General features: G+C 39.2%; 1 protein-coding gene across 1 annotated transcript in view; it reads left to right on the top strand.

The window, feature by feature from the left end:
- The window catches only part of LOC306888722 (atos homolog protein A-like), a 35,182-nt gene that overhangs the window by 12,214 nt on the left and 5,386 nt on the right, over positions 1-17,582 (top strand). The window contains exons 2-6 of the mRNA XM_079447142.1: positions 14,107-14,291; positions 14,828-15,030; positions 15,116-15,241; positions 15,641-17,219; positions 17,374-17,493. Coding sequence (XP_079303268.1) covers positions 14,107-14,291; positions 14,828-15,030; positions 15,116-15,241; positions 15,641-17,219; positions 17,374-17,493 — 2,213 coding nt within the window. The remainder of the gene's footprint in view (positions 1-14,106; positions 14,292-14,827; positions 15,031-15,115; positions 15,242-15,640; positions 17,220-17,373; positions 17,494-17,582) is intronic.

Here is a 17,582-nt window from a genome sequence, read left to right as displayed (position 1 = left end):
GGTTTTTATTTTGTCCTTTTGGCACTTGATGGTACACCGTAATTTATTTTTAAGATTATTGAAGTATCATTTACAGGAAAATACTATTATTCCTACTTAACTTTTCCATGTTTAATTCAGTGTTACTTCTTTGTAATTATCTGTGAATTTTACTGAGTTTCAAAACGAATTCATAAACATTTTGTTAAACACCTCCATTTGGATTCCAAAGAAGAAAGATCAAAAATCATATGGGAATAGTATAGCCCGAGGGTGAGTAAATGATGACAGAATTGGCATTTTGGGTGAACTCCTGTAATATTCTTAAGATTTCCTCTGTATCACCTCTGAGTGGAAGTCTTCAGGTTATTTGTGTACTGGCTGTTCTCTGATGGACAAAATTGTTCAATTATGTAAATGAAATTGTGCGGTCCTCCGAACCCTTTACGTAATATCCCTGATGACTGTTTGCGAGCATGATTAAAAGCTCAGGTTAAATAGCTATGCTAGAGAACAAATTGATTTCAGCTCACTAAAAGTACACAACAAATCTTAGTGTGTTTGCAGTCGTGTTTTGATGTATTTGTATGAGTTTATGGAGCTTTTTCTTCAGGTTCACTCTAGCCCACATCCAAAGCATATGTGCTCAAAGTATACATTGAGAAACCGCTGGGTCTACACAAAGCCTCTACATCTTCCCAAAACAGAGTGTGTGTTTGCTTTCTCACACGCAGACACTCTCTGGCCCACAGACAGGAAACTGTATTCACCGCTTGGCAGGAAGCCACTGTCCAATCTAGGGCTGCAACGATTCCTCGAGTAACTCGAGTAACTCGATTACAAAAAATTATCGAGGCAAATTCCTCTGCCTCGAAGCCTCTTTTAAATAATTTTAAAGCTCACATCACGTTCTTTCGCAATTATTATTTTTTGTATGACACAACGCGCTTACGTCACCCAAAAAGCGGAAGGAGACGCAAGTCGTTAGCGGTGTTTTGATTTGAGAGCGCGGGCAGCAAAATGGAAGATGGGAGCGGTAACAATGAGCAAAGAGAAGACTCAAACAAGAGAAAACGACAGAAAATGTCCAAGGTTTGGGATCATTTCAAATTGAAAAGTAAAGAGAACGCCGTGGTGTGTGTATATTGCAAGATCGAGCTAGCATACCACAACAGCACGTCGTCCATGCTACAGCATCTAAACAGAAAGCATCCACTCTACTCAAAGACCAGAGGACCGTCACCCGAGACAAGGTAATAAATTCAATGTAGCGTTAAATCAATGTGATTGCTAGTCGAGAGGAAGGCTGTTAAATAATGTACGTTAATTATGTAAGGGATAAACCACAACGGCCAGTGCAATTTAATGAAAATATACCGCACGACGTTGTGATGTGTGATGCGGTCACGACGTGCCGTGGAGGTGTGGTATATTTTCATAGAATTGCACTGGCCGTCATGGTTTATCCCTTACATGATAAACGTACATTATTTAACAGCTGTGGGGTAACTAACCAATGGAAATAATTTACTGTCAAAAAAGTTGTGAATGGCTTTTACGATGAAACATACTATATACTTTCAGGGCTAGATTACAGCATGACCCATACACAAAATAAATATATTTGAAATATGTTTTCACAATATATCTGAAACATATTTTTTGGAATATATGCAAATATTCGAAATTGGCCCAATAAATATATTTTAGTTATATTTCAGAATATATTTCAAAATGATAAATATAAGTGAACAACAATGCAAATATATTTCAGATATATTGTGAAAACATATTTCTTTTGTGTATGGGGAAACCTGTTGTGCATTTTAATAAGCTAAATTGCTTTTCCTCTTTTTCTCCCTCTCAGCACTTCACAACGGAGTATGGACAGCTTTGTTCGCCCAGCTCAGTCATGCACTGTTCAAATGTTGAAGTTTGAATAAATACATTTTTTTTTGAGAAATAAAAGCCAAATGCTTGATCATTTTACAGCCACATCATTTTCGTTATGCATTATTTGTTTTGGTTGTTTAAAAACACAAAAAAAGTTTTTATCCGATTACTCGATTAATCGATCGATTAAGTGCTGGATTAATCGATTACAAAAAGAATTGATAGCTGCAGCCCTAGTCCAATCACAGCACAAGGCTTGTTGCTATGTGAGTTTGGAGTCTGCCCTCACTGAACTCTGAGAGGAAAGTTTGGGGAGGTAAATCTGAGAGGTAAAGCTTCCTTATGCATGTGTTGAGGTGATTTTTAGTGTTTGATAGAAAAACAGGACTTAACTGCAGATTTCTCAACTGAAAAGTGGGACAAGGCAGGAACTTTGTGGCAGACTGCAACCGTTCAACAGACGAAAACAGAAGACAACATTTCACCTCCCATGAGAAATAAGGCCAAGTAAATAGTCACCAGGCTTCTGATATTAGTGTAGGATTTGGCGTACAGGGTGAATTGGTGAAAAGCAGGTGTGGAGAGAGTGCAGAAGGCTGAATGGATAAAGTCTCTTTGTACTTACAACAGAGAACAAAGACGCCATGACAGCCCATGGGAAAAACTGCCCTGACAATTACAACACACTGACATCCATGCTGCACACACACTACCCTGCTAGAAAAACCAGCATAGACCAGCATAATTCCCATGCTGGTTTATGCTGGTTTATGCTGGACTATGCTGGTCTATGCTGGTTTTTCCAGCAGGGTAGCCCTGTCCCAAATCCTATTGAACTGACTACCTAAGCAGTAATTTAGGATAATTCATAGAACATATTTGCTTTAGCTTCTAAGATACCTTGTCTAAAGCAGCAGTCCCATAATGCAAGAGTGTAGTAAAAAATGCATCCAAAATGGTGGACAGACAAATAGTTCAATCTAATTAAAGATGTGTTGTTTAACTTAAAGGGATTAAAGTTTTATGTTGAAGTTTTATGTTAGCATGTTGCTAAGCTAACAACACGATTCTCTTAAAAACACTCTCTTATGAAAATGAACTATGGTTTTTCTACAAATTAAACCAAACAAACCTGGTAACCACAAATTAACCATGGTTTTGCTACACTAACGGTAGTTTAACCATGGTATTTGTAGTAAAAGTGGTTATACAAATGCTAATCAATACGCCAAAAAAAAAAAAACGGTTACTACACTTACTACAATAAAACCATGGTTAATTTTCATAAGGGCTGAGAACACAAATATTAAAGGGATAGTTCAAAAATTGAATTTTGGTTATCTTTTTTCACACTCATGTTGTTTCAGACCTGTATGACTTTTTTTTATTGGGTGGAACATATAAGAAATTTTGAGAAATGCGTTTTTGTCCATTAAAATAGATGTCAGTGGTCACCAAAACAGTTTGTTTTCCAATATGCTTCAAAATAACTTAATTTGTGTTTTCTACAGAAAAAAATGGTGGTAAGGGTGAGTGAATGATGACAGAATTGTAATTTTTAGGTAAGTGTATCATGCTGTTAGCTTTAGCAACATGCTACAATTATTTTGGAATCGGTAGGGAGTCACATTTTCTGTGTGCTTCAAGTAAGGTGTGTTATTTGTGTGACACAGAGTTGCAGCACATGTAGAGCATTACAAATCAGTCACTTACGAGGTTCATGCTGTCTTTGAAGGTATCTGTGTGTGTGTGTAGGCAGTAGACAGCAAGGCAGCTCACTAGGGTTTATAAAAAAGCTGCTCTGTCTCTCAGACTTCTGTGAAGTACATCATGGTGTGGTCGGCTTCTATTCATGGCCTGTTATAGGAGGTAATTATAGGGATGCATTTAGATCAGCAAGTGAAGTTGACCTGTCTGTCTACCGTCTTGTCTTTCTTTCTCTTTCCATTTCTGTCTGGTGAATTGCCTTCTGGATCAGCCAAAAATGTACCGTGATGCTACCATGTTTTATTGGACATGTCCCACATTTGTATGTTTTTGTACAATCTTTCTATGGACAATTCAGTACCAACAATGTAAATTCCACATCAATATATAAAATTATTTAATGCCATTTTATATATCACCATCTGATACCGTCATTGTTCACTATGACAGTAAAAATGGCTATATAAGGCTGAAAAGTGCAGCCATAGTGTTTCATCATTGTTTGTAACCTGATTGCCCTTCAGACCCTGGCATCCAGACTCTTTAAAAGGCCCCCGCCGTCTGACTACCCATCAGAGTACATCTAGTGCATTTGGACTTCAGACAAATTACTTCATTGAAAATGTTTTTTTTTTTTTTTATATCTAAAGGTCAGTGAAGTCTAAAGCAATGCCACTTTGTGCCAGTCAGATCAGTGCCAGCGTCCTTTAACGTCTCCCATGGGTGACACACACTGCAGTACTGCTCATCTGTTTTCTACTCACACTAAACTGACATCATCCTGTTCTTCTGTCCCCTCCCTGCCTTCCCCCTCTACATGATGGATTCCTCTCTGTTCTTCTGTTCTGCCCAACAGATGCAGTATTGACTAAATTCACTTGCATCACTGAGACATCTAGAAAGACAAATCTCTATGACGGGTCTGTTCTGCTTTTTAAGAACAACATCCCTCAGAGAATGAAGATGCCATGTGCAGCAAAGACCAAATGCTCAACACTCACAGTTTTGATGTGATTCTGTGTTCTAGACTAAAGCTTTATAATTCCCAGTCGAATGGCCATAAATGTCCCAGGATGTAAATGAGGCATTCACATCACTTTATGGAAGAAAAATAGATTGCAAATTCTATTTCATGTTGTTTTTTAAAGGTACTGCCTGTCCAAAGAAAAGCACAGTACCTTCTCTACCTACCCTGAGATCCATTTCAGCCCTGCACCATGTGGGTATAGTGGTTTGACTCTTGACTGTCCATATAGAGCTGTAGGTTTTAGAGTGTGTGATCATGTGTTACCAAATCAGGCAGTGAACTCCGCTTCACCCCCACCAATGTGTCCTGACAAGACAAATTTAGACTCTTAACCCCCCAAAAACCCAGTTGTACCAGCCAACACCAGATCTCTCACCACTCTGTGTGTTTATGTGGCAATGTTTGGGCGCGTGTGTGTTTTTGTTTTTATTTGTGCATTTATGTATATATTTAAATGTATATTTTTAATGTTAGACAGGACCAGTATTGGGGAATGTTACATTATAACTTCATATACTTTTGGGTTAATTTAATGTAAAAATTAAACCCAACAGCTGTTAGTCCATATTTGATCCAAAGTTAGGTTGAAACAACCCAGCATTTTTTTACGTTTATGCTCACCAAGGCTGCATTTATTTGAATAAAATAAATGGACTATTGTGAAATATTATAATTTAAAATAACTGCTTTCAATTTTAATATGTTTTAAAATGTAATTTATTCTTGTGATGGCAAAATTGAATTTTCAGCAGTCATTAGTTCAGTTTTCACTCTGATTTGGTGCTCAGTTAATATTAATAATAATCATTCTTATTGTTATCAATGTTGAAAATATTTGATCAGTGTTCCACAAAAATAGTAAGCAACAAAACAGTTTTCAACATTTATTTGATATTAATAATAATAACAATGATAATGTTTATTAAGAACTAAATCAGAATGATTGCTGAAGGATCATGTGACACTGAAGACTGGAGTAATGGCTACTGAAAATTCAGCTTTGCATCAGAAGAATGAATTACTTTTTAAAATAAATTTACAATAGTATTATTTATTTCATAATAATACAGTTGTTATTGAATTTTTCATCAAATAAATGCAGCCTTGGTGGAGCACTTCTTTCAAAAACATTTAAAAAATATTCCAAACTTTTGACCAATAGTGTATCCATATTAAAAATTTAAAATGTAATTACCTAAGCATGTTACTTGTGACACACGGGAGCAAAGGTCATGATCCCGGTGTCCACGGGACAGCCCTTTGATGAGTGATAAGTCACCCCAATTTAGAATACCCTACTTGTGTTTTATGAAAGGCCTTTCGTGGATGTCACAGAGACCTGCAGCAAGCATCATGACCTGCTGCCTGTGAATCTGTTTTGTGGCAGATGAAAATGTGTGGTGTACTTGTTCTGTTGTGTGTTTATGAGTGCTATAGCACCAAAGCAGAACCTTTCACAGCTGAGAGATATGAGATTTGCTGCAAGCAGCACTGGATAAAACCAATAAATGGTTCAATTATATTAATTAGGTGACGTGAGTGGTGTTTTTAGGTCACTGGGACATGTGTGTCGACTGTGTGGATCCTAGTTTGAGTCACGTGCTTTGTCTTTTATATCTGTCTCAATGGCATGATGGTGTTAGAAGAGAGGAAATATGTTACAGCAGTAGCATAATGTTTCTTAAGCATCAAATCAGAATATTAGAATGACTTCTGAAGGATCATGTGACACTGAAGACTGACATGATGGTTGCTGAAAATTGAATGAATAAATGACATTTTAAATCAATTAAAAAATAAAACTTTTACTGTAATTAATAATACATTTGATTGAATAAATGCAGCCTTGGTGAGCATTAGAGACTTCTTTCAAAACCATAAAAAACGGTAACGTGAGCAGTGCATGTGCGTGAAGCACAGTCAATGTTTTTTGCATAAAATTTAGCTGAAATTTCGCTAACGTGACCTTTAAAACATTTCCGTCTTAGTACACTTATACCCGGCCTTGTGTCATCAAACAGGGGCTGAGAAACTGGTGTAATGTCGGTCTTTAGGAATCGTATTCACAAAAAAAAAGAAAGCAATAACATCACCGTAATATTCATGAAGCTGTTTATTTGTGTATTATATTGTCTTCTGGCAGAGACTTTAGGAAACCAGGAATTCAATGGACAAATAAAAGCACATTACAACCATTGCAATTCTCACATTGGTTAATTTTGCATTGACAGCTAACTTTATTATTATATCATAAAGATCCGATATATCACCTGATGGTATTCCATGTGTATCTCCAATGTTGGTCTTGTGCAGTGGAAGGTCATTTTTTATATAAAGTTATTCTCAGCTCTTCACCTTTGACCACAGAGCCACATGCAGAGAAACGTGTTGGCTTAGAACTGTAGTGTTTAAACTGATCTCTCTGGTGCAGGCCGTAAGCAGATTTACGATGCCGGAGTCATCTGTAATCTGCTATTGCACCAGCACTGCATGTGGTCTGATAAAACCTCTTTTGCATACATACTTGTGCAGGTACAAGTCGTCACAGTCAAATCTAAAATCGCTATCAGCATTCTGCAGAAGAAATGATTTCCCCAGCCCTGACCGTGTGATATTCTCAGATCATGGGAAACAGGATTCTTCGTGCTCTTTTGAAAAGTTTGATGTAGATGTACTGTAACAGATTTTAACAACATTTCTCAGAATTGAGATATGAATTGAGAATTCTGCCTTTTTATATAGTTTACATCTCACAATTCTGACTTTTTTCGAATTAAAGTTTATATCTTGAGTTTATACGTCAAAATTCCAAGATAAAAAGTCATGATTAACTTATTTATCCCATGGCAGAAACAAGCTTCCATACTAAACAGCTAAAGGTGAAGAGAGACCCAAGTCATAATTAGCCAGAATACAATAGAATCACAGGTGGTGGGGTCTTTTGACTTGTAACCACGCAGTACACTCTAGCAAGCGCATAGCAACACCCTAGCATCGTGGAGGGAACTTACACAGAAAACTCCACTCCCTGCTGTTTTCTTGTGCTGTTTCTTATCTTTATAGACTGTATATAGCAAACACAACTTAAAAGGTGAAGTAAAAGATTTTATCACCTGTAATGGACACATTAGCAAATCATCTTTATGACAGAAAGATAGAACTTTTTGTAATCTCATTACAGTCTCTTTCTATCTCTCTCTTGCTCTCTTGTCAGTCATCAGGATTGGAGTAAGGGTTGATGGGACATGAAATCATCCTCATAATTACCGATCGCTATGGTCCCAGCTGCCGTTAAGAGAAATTTCAGTACAGCAGAAAATTCCCAGAAATCTTTTTTCTCCTCTGCTGCCACTGGTTATATAAATGTACAGCTTAACTCTCTCCTGCAGTGCCGGGTTAATCTACAGCAGGAGAAACCAGGAAAGCACCCACAATGCTATCTGATTATGCAGAAAGCAGGAAGAGTTTGCGTTAAATGTGGGTCAAGACTGGTGTTTCTGTAAGATATGAAGAGCTTAATCTATCAGCGGTACTGTGTTCTGTGTTCACTTATTAGTAGTGTGTAGTTTGTAGTTGTGTCGGTTTGCCTCTTTCATCTCATATCACGGAAAACAGGATTGCTCTTGGCTCTGTTGAAATAAAAAAAGGTTTTATGTACTATGTGGAAATACTGTGGCATTCATAACTCAAACATCCATCCCCTGTCCAGCCAGACCATTTATTGAAACTAAAGAAACGGTCAGCGTTTTGAAATCACCATGAATTCATTAACATATAACCGCCCATATTTACATTTGGAGTGTCTATTTACACAGTGCAAATAGCCCACCTTGTTAGCAGAGGCTATTTTGATTAACTCTGCTCACCAATGTCTGGTTGGGATAGACGACAAAAGATGCCAAGCAATAGAGTAGGGCGTAGGTGCGTGGCGGTAACTTATGATGCGATTGAAATGAGTTCGAATCCGCTTATCCTTCTGCCATTTTCACTTAGTGTACGAATAAAATGTATTTCTATTTGTGCTTTTTATAGCCTTCTTCCATTTACATAGTTCTACTTTGGCTCATTAGAAAAACGTGCCCATGGCGGCACATCTGCAAAATCCTCTTATGTTGCTTCTTGCACATTTCAATACACTTTCAAAGTGAGATGTCCAGTGAGTTATACTAAAAGTTCTTTAAGTTTTATCCAAAATAGTTGAATGTGAATCTGGCATTGTTTTATTATTATGGTTGTTGTACTTACCACAACAGTTCAGAAATGAAATATTCAGTGAGTGGTGCTAAAAAGTTAATGTTCTGTTGCTTTTGAAAATAACGTACCACCTACACTAAACTCTAAACATAACCGATAGTGTTAACAAAAGCAAACCTTCGATTAAGAACTCACTTGCTAAAGCAGACATGCCATTTTAGCTTGCTTCTGCAAGTCTTTTTTTATTGTTTGTGACTCATTTTTCACAGGACATGCACTCATCGCAAGTACAATTCTGTACCGGGTGAGCTTTCGTGTAAGTTTACTAAATCAGTCAAATCATACATATGGAGTGGGTTATGTGTCGAAAGTAGTCAAAATTAGTTTGATAACGCAGGAAGTACTTTTTAAATTATTATTTAAGGATGCAGTCAAATGTTGACAAGAGAGAAGAGTGATGTGAGCCCTTTTGGGCTCATTGAAGACCAGTCGTGCTGCTACATTCTGAATCATTTGTAGAGGTTTGATTGCGCATGAGGGAAGTCCAGCCAAAATATCATTGCAGCCTAGAAGTGATAAGGGCCTGGATAAGAAGTTGCGAAGCATGCTCCGTTAGAAAGGGCCTGATATTTCTGATGTTATGCAATGTTAACCTGCATGATCGAGCGGTTTTTGCAGTGTGGTCTTTGAAGGTCAGCTGGTCATCAAAGATTACACCAAGATTTCTGATGGGGAAATTGTTGATGAACCTAGCTGGATGGTGAAATAATGCTGTAGATTCAGAGTGGCAGGGAAGATGAGAAACTCAGTCTTTGCCAGGTTGAGCTGCAGGTGGTTCTTTCATCCATGCCGAGATGTCTGCCAAGCAGCCTGAGATCCGTGGAGCTGCTGTTGGATCATCTGGTTGAAATGAAAGATAGAGCTGCTTTACTGCCTCTAGTATTCATGTAAGCTTTTTAACACATGAAGAAGTTAGCCAATGATAACAGAGGGCATTTATTTATAGGTATTTTGAAGGTACAGTAAAAGCAGTCATTTAATTCTCAGTGATGGGGTCGAAAATGGTCATAAAAACTAAATGATGATTTTGTTTACAGCTAAAATAAGGTAAAAAGGTAGCAGTATGACCCCTTTAAACCTGACGCAGCATTCCTGTGTTGACGTCAAACATAGACAAGAATACTGTCTTTCTGTTTTTATTTGTATATATAGATGGAACATGTTGTCTCGTGCTCATGTGATGTGTTTGTGTGTGTATGCATATGTGAGTGTCCAGTTGCATTCTCTAATATTTGCACACGTATACATACTCTAATAATGCTAGTGCACAAGCGCCTTAAATAGCCCTGTATTATATAAGGAACACTGGCCTGTCCTGTCCTAGACCCAACAATCTGGTACACCTGCTGCTGCTCACTCAAACACTGTGGCATGTGAGGGGAAAAAATATGCAAATGCTTAAATGCAGCAAGCACATATGAAAACACCTCCAGGTCACGGACATGTGTGTTTGTGTATGGTAGGACAGGTCTAAAACTGTCTGGATCACTGATTTACTCAGGACCTATACTCTCTGAGACAGAGAACAGCTATTAGGTTAATTACAACAGTTGGGAATAAGGCCTGAAACATGCTCTTCGCAAATACTTGAACTCAAATGCTTCTATTTCCTATGTAACGTAACATGCTCCGTTTGCAGCCTTATTTCAAGAGGTGCTACAGTGGAAAAGGTTTATATGAATTCTATTTTTGCATGAGAGAGAATAAGTACAGGCAGTTCGTAACTAAAAAGAAATCTGTGGAGTGCTGGTGATTTATTCTTCCTTTGTGTTGTATTTTTCTGCCTCTCATTTGCTCCTCCTCCCTGTCTGAACCCAGTGTTCTGTCTTTCTTCCCCTGCTGAAACTTTACCTTTAACCTACATGAGGGAAATACTCTGGCTCTGTCTTTCTCTACCCTTTTTTACTCCTGCCGTTCAGCTGGCAGTTTCAACCCCCTTCTTTCTTTCTCTGTTGTCTGCGGTTTCTTCTCATGCAGTTAGCACGTGGGAGGAGTTCCCTCTAAGAATGTGTGTACACACACGCATATGGAAATGCATACTGCAACAGCTAGCCAGTGCAGTAAAAAATCAGGCCTGACAAATACACCTCCCACTATACAACTTAAAAAGCCTTGAGATTCTTCAGGCTCTTATAAGATTGTGTTTATGCAATGCTGACGAGCTTATATGTAAACATGGCAGGAATAAACAGGAACAAACATCATTATCTGCTGTCATGGTATTGCCAGCACAGACTCTGTGCAGAGATCTGGCTCTTTGTTTCACAAAGTCACGCGAGATTAACTATCAGCTGTTCGCTGGGGGTGACGCTAGCACTTCACGTGGCTTTTCTCCGACTTCTGTGCTGCTTTCGTGATTGGCAGGAGCTTGGAAAGTGCTGATTGGGCAGAAGTTTTCTGGCCCCTCCTATTGACTGAAAGAGCTGTATTTGTGCTGAAAATGTGGACAACCAAGTAGAGGATGATGTCATAAGGGTACTTAATGAAGGCAAGCACAATGTCCCTTCCCTTGCTAGAGCTCTAGGTCTTAGAACCTTGTTTTGTTTTTATTTATTTATATATTTTTTTATTGCTTGTTTAATACACATTTAATTTAGTATTTTAATAGCTGGAAAAGAAAGTTCCTACTTCTAATCCTACTGTGATTTTAAGGTTTTAGCACTCTCCACAATGCAATGTCTCTGACAACATCTATGTATCCTCTTTACTGAATAAAATACCATTATTCATGAACTGACATGCCTCTAACTTGGAATTTTGGGTCAAAGAAATCAAAGAATTTGTAATGAATACGATATTGTAGTGGTGTCCATGCACTCATCTCGTAATAAAATCATTCTGACGTGACTTTAGAAGACTTTATTTCAGTCTTAACAACTCCCCATTTAGGTACCTTTAGTAAAAGTCATATGGACTTTTCCTGTAGCTTTTGGTAAACTGTGCTTTTAATTTCATTAACAAATGCCAGTAAATAAATAGAAGAAAATGTTTATTTTTCTTTTTGTGAAAGTAGGAAAGAGAGTATTAGTTCCACAAAAGTGGGTCATAGAACAGTTCTTCACAGTATGTTGTTGTCTTTCCTGGTCTAATAGGCCAACAGCTATTCTGTGTCTCCATCCGTTGGTTTTTCTGGGTTGTAATTGGTTTGAGTAGTGTTATTTTTGCCACAAAGAAACCACAGTGTGTATTCACTTTGTGAACACCAGCTGTCATGTTCTTGCTAAAAGTATCACCAGTATGGAACTGGAAAAAAAAGGTTCGTTCATGCATGCTAAGCCAGTCACCATAAGAGCCCTGTTGTAAAATGTGGTTTCCAATCCACCCACAGATTGGAGTAACGAAAAGATGCCTGAAATAGACTTGAATGCATAAGTATTGTTTTGAGACAACCCTACCAAAAACTAAGAGCATCAATAGACTCTTTGCAGAGCTACATTGAGTGTACTCCACCCCATGGATCATTCTGTGTATATGCTGTGCCTTTTCAGCCTCATGTTAAAAAAAACAAAAAGTTTGGATCTGAACTTTTAACACTGCATCATGAGAATGATATTTAACAACTGGATTTCTACTGCTAGTTTGAGAAATTATATTAATATGTGGCATAACAACCAACGGATCTCCAATGTTTTTTTCTTTAGTTTTTTATTAATTAATTAATTTCAGAAACATATTTTATTCGTACTTAAATTACTGATGTGTAACACTCTTCACTCTCACACACACAAATTTTCCACACACATCAGTTTTCCTTGGCAAAACACTTTTTGTGTGGAATTCTGTGATATGATTTCATGTCATTTCTGTGGAATACTGTTTTGATTCACAAACTATGAAAACACACACTTTTAGATGATAACATGAGAGAAGGCTGTGCAGTCAGGGATGGGATACTCTTTGTTGGCGCTGTTGTCCTGGGTGTCTGATGCTATGAGAACAATAGGCCCATTGGCCGACTGTAACGGAACTCAACTGCCATGTAGATGCTTTTGTTTTCAGCTCAAAGCTGTGGGTAAACCTCCTCTCATGAATCTCAATTCTATCTGGTTCTCAGCAAACAGGGAATAATTATCAACACAACTAATGCTTTGTAATATCAAATTATGTGGACTCGAGTTTTAATTGGGATGATTATGACAGCAAATGTTTTACCTATTACAAATCCTAATTTGAATTGTCAGCTTTATTTTTCACACATATGCACAATAATGTTGGTATTCAAACAGGTTTTGGGTGTCAAATCCAGCTGTGTTTTGGAATTCCTGACTCAGAATCTGGTGTGTCGCATTTGACACGCGTTTCTACATTCCATTTAAATCCAGTCAGCTGGTTTCTTATTAAGCTGTTGATCAGGTATGTTTTGTTCCCGGAGAATATGCGGGGGAATGTGTGTTTGCTTAGCCCAGTTTTCACAGCTGGTAAGCAGAGCAAAGATTGTTTGCCATGCATAAACAGTGTTATCTTCTCTGGAACTGTGAAACTGGCTATGTGTTTCTGGTTGTATGAAAACAGAAGTTAAATCTGTTAAAAGTTAAAATGTTTCAGTAACCAGTATTGCGAGATCCTGGGCAGAACCATCACAAAAAAATTCTAATGGTTTCCACTACAAATACCATTACAAACATTACAAACCATCAACTTTTAACCATTAAAACCTTTTTTGTGGTGTGTTTTGGGACATATTCCATTAGGATTTATTGGTTTTAACAAGCCACCAATAGAAGTTGACCAATTAACAGTAGAGACCCACAGGCTCCATTACAGTTTCCAGTAAAGCCAATGCAATTCCCATTATAACCATTAAAAATTTTGTGACGGTGTCTATTGTTTTTTTCAGCAGGGACATCTGGTGAATTTACTATATGCTAATGCACTTAGAAAAGTTGCTAAACTTTATAGACGATATATCATTTTTTTTCACAGGGACATATATTTTGTCCAATTTTAGAGTAGGTTGGTTTCTCCATTTAACTGACTAGCATTAGCAAGTAGTAAAAGTTTTTCCACACTGTGATGTAAACTACGGACAAACCACTCAGTATGTCCCAACCCAAGGAAAGAAGAAAAAAGTGTGTCTCATAAGAACCAGAAAAGATTTTCAACGTAATCCGATAATCCCGATGTGAGAGTGTGTTACTCTGAGAGGACATACTACCAGCGTTCTGAGTAATAAGCTGTGAGGTTTTTGAATGAATAAATGGCAACATGTCAGTAACTTAATCGATGTCTCACCTCTGATTTTTTAGAAGCAGCAGAGGAGTTCTTTGAGTATGATGCTGAGGAGTTCCTGGTGTTCCTGACGCTCCTGATCACAGAAGGACGGACTCCAGAATGCTCCGTAAAGGGGCGGACAGAGGGTGTTCACTGCCCACCTGCCCAGTCTGCTATGCCTGTCTTTACCAAACATGAATGCAGTGACAAAATACCACAGGTGGGTTACACCTTTTTTATTAACCCAAGGAGGGGCATTTCACAATTTGAAAGAGTAAAATTCGATGTTAACACTCTGTAAATTATGTCCTTATGTTGTCATCAACAGCTGTATACTTCTAAGAAAACATTATCCTTTCAACTTACTGTTCTTTATTATTACACTCTGAAAAATGCTGGGTTAAATACAACCCAGCGCTGGGCAAAATATGGACAAACCCAGTGATTGGGTTGTTTTGACCCTGCGGTTGGGTTACTTCCCAGAAGTTTAACCCAACTGTTGGTTGAAAACAACCCAATCGCTGGGTTTGTCCATATTTAACCCAGCATTTTTTAGAGTGTAGTGACAGACAGGGAAACCTGTTTGAAAACTTCAGAATGTTTGCTCAAAAAATTTTTACATTTCACATTTAGGTTAATGACTTACAGGTTTTTGTGCATGATGTTTATGCTATTTTGCATCTTAAAGTCACTAGCACTAGTTTCAGTTCAGACATTGTAATGTAGTAAACAACAAAACTTTTTTTCCCAATGCAGTGTCGTCAGGCAAGAAGAACAAGGTCAGAGGTCATGTTACTATGGCGCAATCACATCCCCATCATGATTGAGGTGATGCTGCTTCCTGACTGTTGCTATAGCGATGAAGGCCCAACCACAGACTGCACAGACCTAAATGATCCAGCAATAAAGCAAGATGCTCTATTATTAGAGAGATGGACTTTACAGCCAGTGCCCAGACAGTAAGACTTGCTCTTCACAGTACTTCCCATACACATTCTTTCCCACAGGTCTAGGGAGTTTTAACAAACTTGGTGTTTGTTGCAGGAGTGGAGATCGATTTGTTGAGGAGAAAACCTTGCTGTTGGCTGTGCGTTCCTATGTGTTTTTCTCACAGCTCAGCGCGTGGCTCAGTGCCTCTCACGGACTTGTACCTAGAAACATCCTATACAGGTAACATACTCTACACACAAACACTTTCAAGGGTAGGAAGAAATGATGACATTTATAAAGGTAAAGCTACATTACACTTAGGTAGGATCCTAGGTGGGATTCTCACTAGGTGTGTTTTGGAACACAGCAATGTGTATGTTGGTGATTCCATGGGATTTGTTAATGAAACGTAAGCAGAAAAATAATGTATGTAAATAGTTTGTAAAACCTTCCAGAAGATTTTATATGTGCCTTTCAGGAAACTGTAGGAATGTTTCAGAAGAGACAGGAAGTCAGGGGAGTCAAGAGAGAAAGGAAGAAAGACAAAGTCATACCTTACATACATTGTACCATTCGATTCAATGAAACACTTTACATAAGAATGGATTTATTAACAATCCCATTTGCTGTATTTTGCAGAATAAGTGCAGCTGATGAAGAACTGATATGGAACTTCTCACAAACACCCTATGAACATGCTTTCCCTGTCTCGAACGTGACCCATAGTGTCGCTCTCAAAGTGCGGGTTCAGTCTTTGCCTCGCCAGCCCAAATACCCCATACTCAAATGTAGCATCCACTCAGGTATAGCTTTTTTGGGCAAGAGAAACCTGGAGCGCGGAGAGGGTAGGAACCATCCTGGAGAGAATCGCATTTCCCTACGTCTGCCAGGATCTCCACTCTTCTCCAGGCCTCTACGCCCTTCTCCACCTCCCCACAGCCCTCTAAACACCCGTAAATGCCACCCTCGCCCTGAGTCCCCTCTCCCACCAGGCAAAGCCGTCAAGTGGCTGTACTCTCGGCTGAACGGTGGTGTGGACACCCCCCCTACAGAGGCGTATAACTCGTGTACTGATGGGGCGGAGAGCCCAAAGACCTCAAGTGTGGAGTCACCAATTCGTGGTTTTAAATCACTCTCCATTACTGACCCTTTAGTTACCCCCAGCCCAAGTCCCAGCTCCATCTCAGGTGAAACCAACCCCCTCATTGGCTCCCTACTTCAGGAGAGACAGGAAGTCATTGCTCGCATTGCTCAGCGTCTGAATTTATGCGACCCTACAGCTCCCCATCTCCCTGATGCTCTCTTCACTTCTCAAGAACCGCCAGGACACAAAACAACCTGGAACTCATCGCAGGATAAGGAGCGCTTGAAGAAATCCAAAGAGCCCCTCTTCCCAGTCCCCCAGCCTCAGAACCACAATGGAACCAGTCCAGAAATCCCTGAGAGGAGCCGGTCTTCTCTCTTTGACACCCCCTTGAGCCCTAGAAGCAGAACACAGCTGGACAGAGTCAACTGCGAATCAAAAACTTCCCCAAAACTCTCGACTTGTAGGCGCCTGGTACTCAGTGACCAGTCTGCTGAGGGTTCTCTGATTGCAGATGCAGTTCAGGACATCTCGAGGTTGATTCAGGAGCGACTGCAACATTCCTACAGTCTCCTGAATGGCACCTATAAATTGAAGACCTCTCAAACCGAACAGGTTGAGACAAATCACGGAGCGCAGACAAATGGCTTTGTATCATCAAACCAGGAGAAGTCTTCAAGTGCACCCAATGGTGAGGCAAGCACAGATCCTCGTATTTCTCAAGCAACAAAATGTTGCAGATCTCCTGACTCTCGTCACAGTAAGCGGGACTGTTCCCCTAGACCACAAAATGTGGCCGATTTAAAACTTGAAGACCACAGCGTCACAAAATCACAGCCTTTAACGGCAACTAATAAGCAACATTATGCCAGTAAAGAGTCCTGGACCTCCTTGAAAAGCAACTCTAGCCATGCAAGCTCTCCTCAGGAGAATGGCCTGACCCGGACTGGATACCTCCAGCCCTTCAAGACCCAAGAGGCAAACCACGAGAAAGGAGCAGAAAAGGATGTCTGGAATGGGTCCACTTGTCCTAAGAAGAATGAGAACCAGGAGCCCTGGGCTTCTCCCTCTAGCACACCAGCCAACCTTACTTGCAACACCTCCAGTCCTGCCACTGCCCAGAGCAATCATACTGTGAGTTGATATGTCTCTCTCTTATGTGTTTTTTTATGTGTAAATGCAGTAAGGTCAAGTGGGTTTATAGGAATACATTTGTTTTTTGTTGTGTTTTAAAACCTTTATTTGAAACCCACTGCTGAATTTCTCCTCTCTGTCTTTGTATTAACAGAGACCCTCCCCATTGAAGTCATGCAGTAACTGGAAAAAACGACAGAATCGCCACTCCATAGATGGAACTGCAACAAAAGCCTTCCACCCCTGCACAGGCCTACCTCTCCTCTCCAGCCCGGTAAGACTATAGATCTCTCTGTCACTCTCCAACACAGAGATTATAACACAGTAGCTTACTGAAAGGGCCCCAGAGTTTTTGAGTCTGTG

The sequence above is a fragment of the Barbus barbus genome (genome assembly GCF_936440315.1).
Source record: "Barbus barbus genome assembly, chromosome: 22".
NCBI classification, from domain to species: Eukaryota; Metazoa; Chordata; class Actinopteri; order Cypriniformes; family Cyprinidae; genus Barbus; species Barbus barbus.
This window is presented reverse-complemented; position numbering and strand designations above follow the sequence as displayed.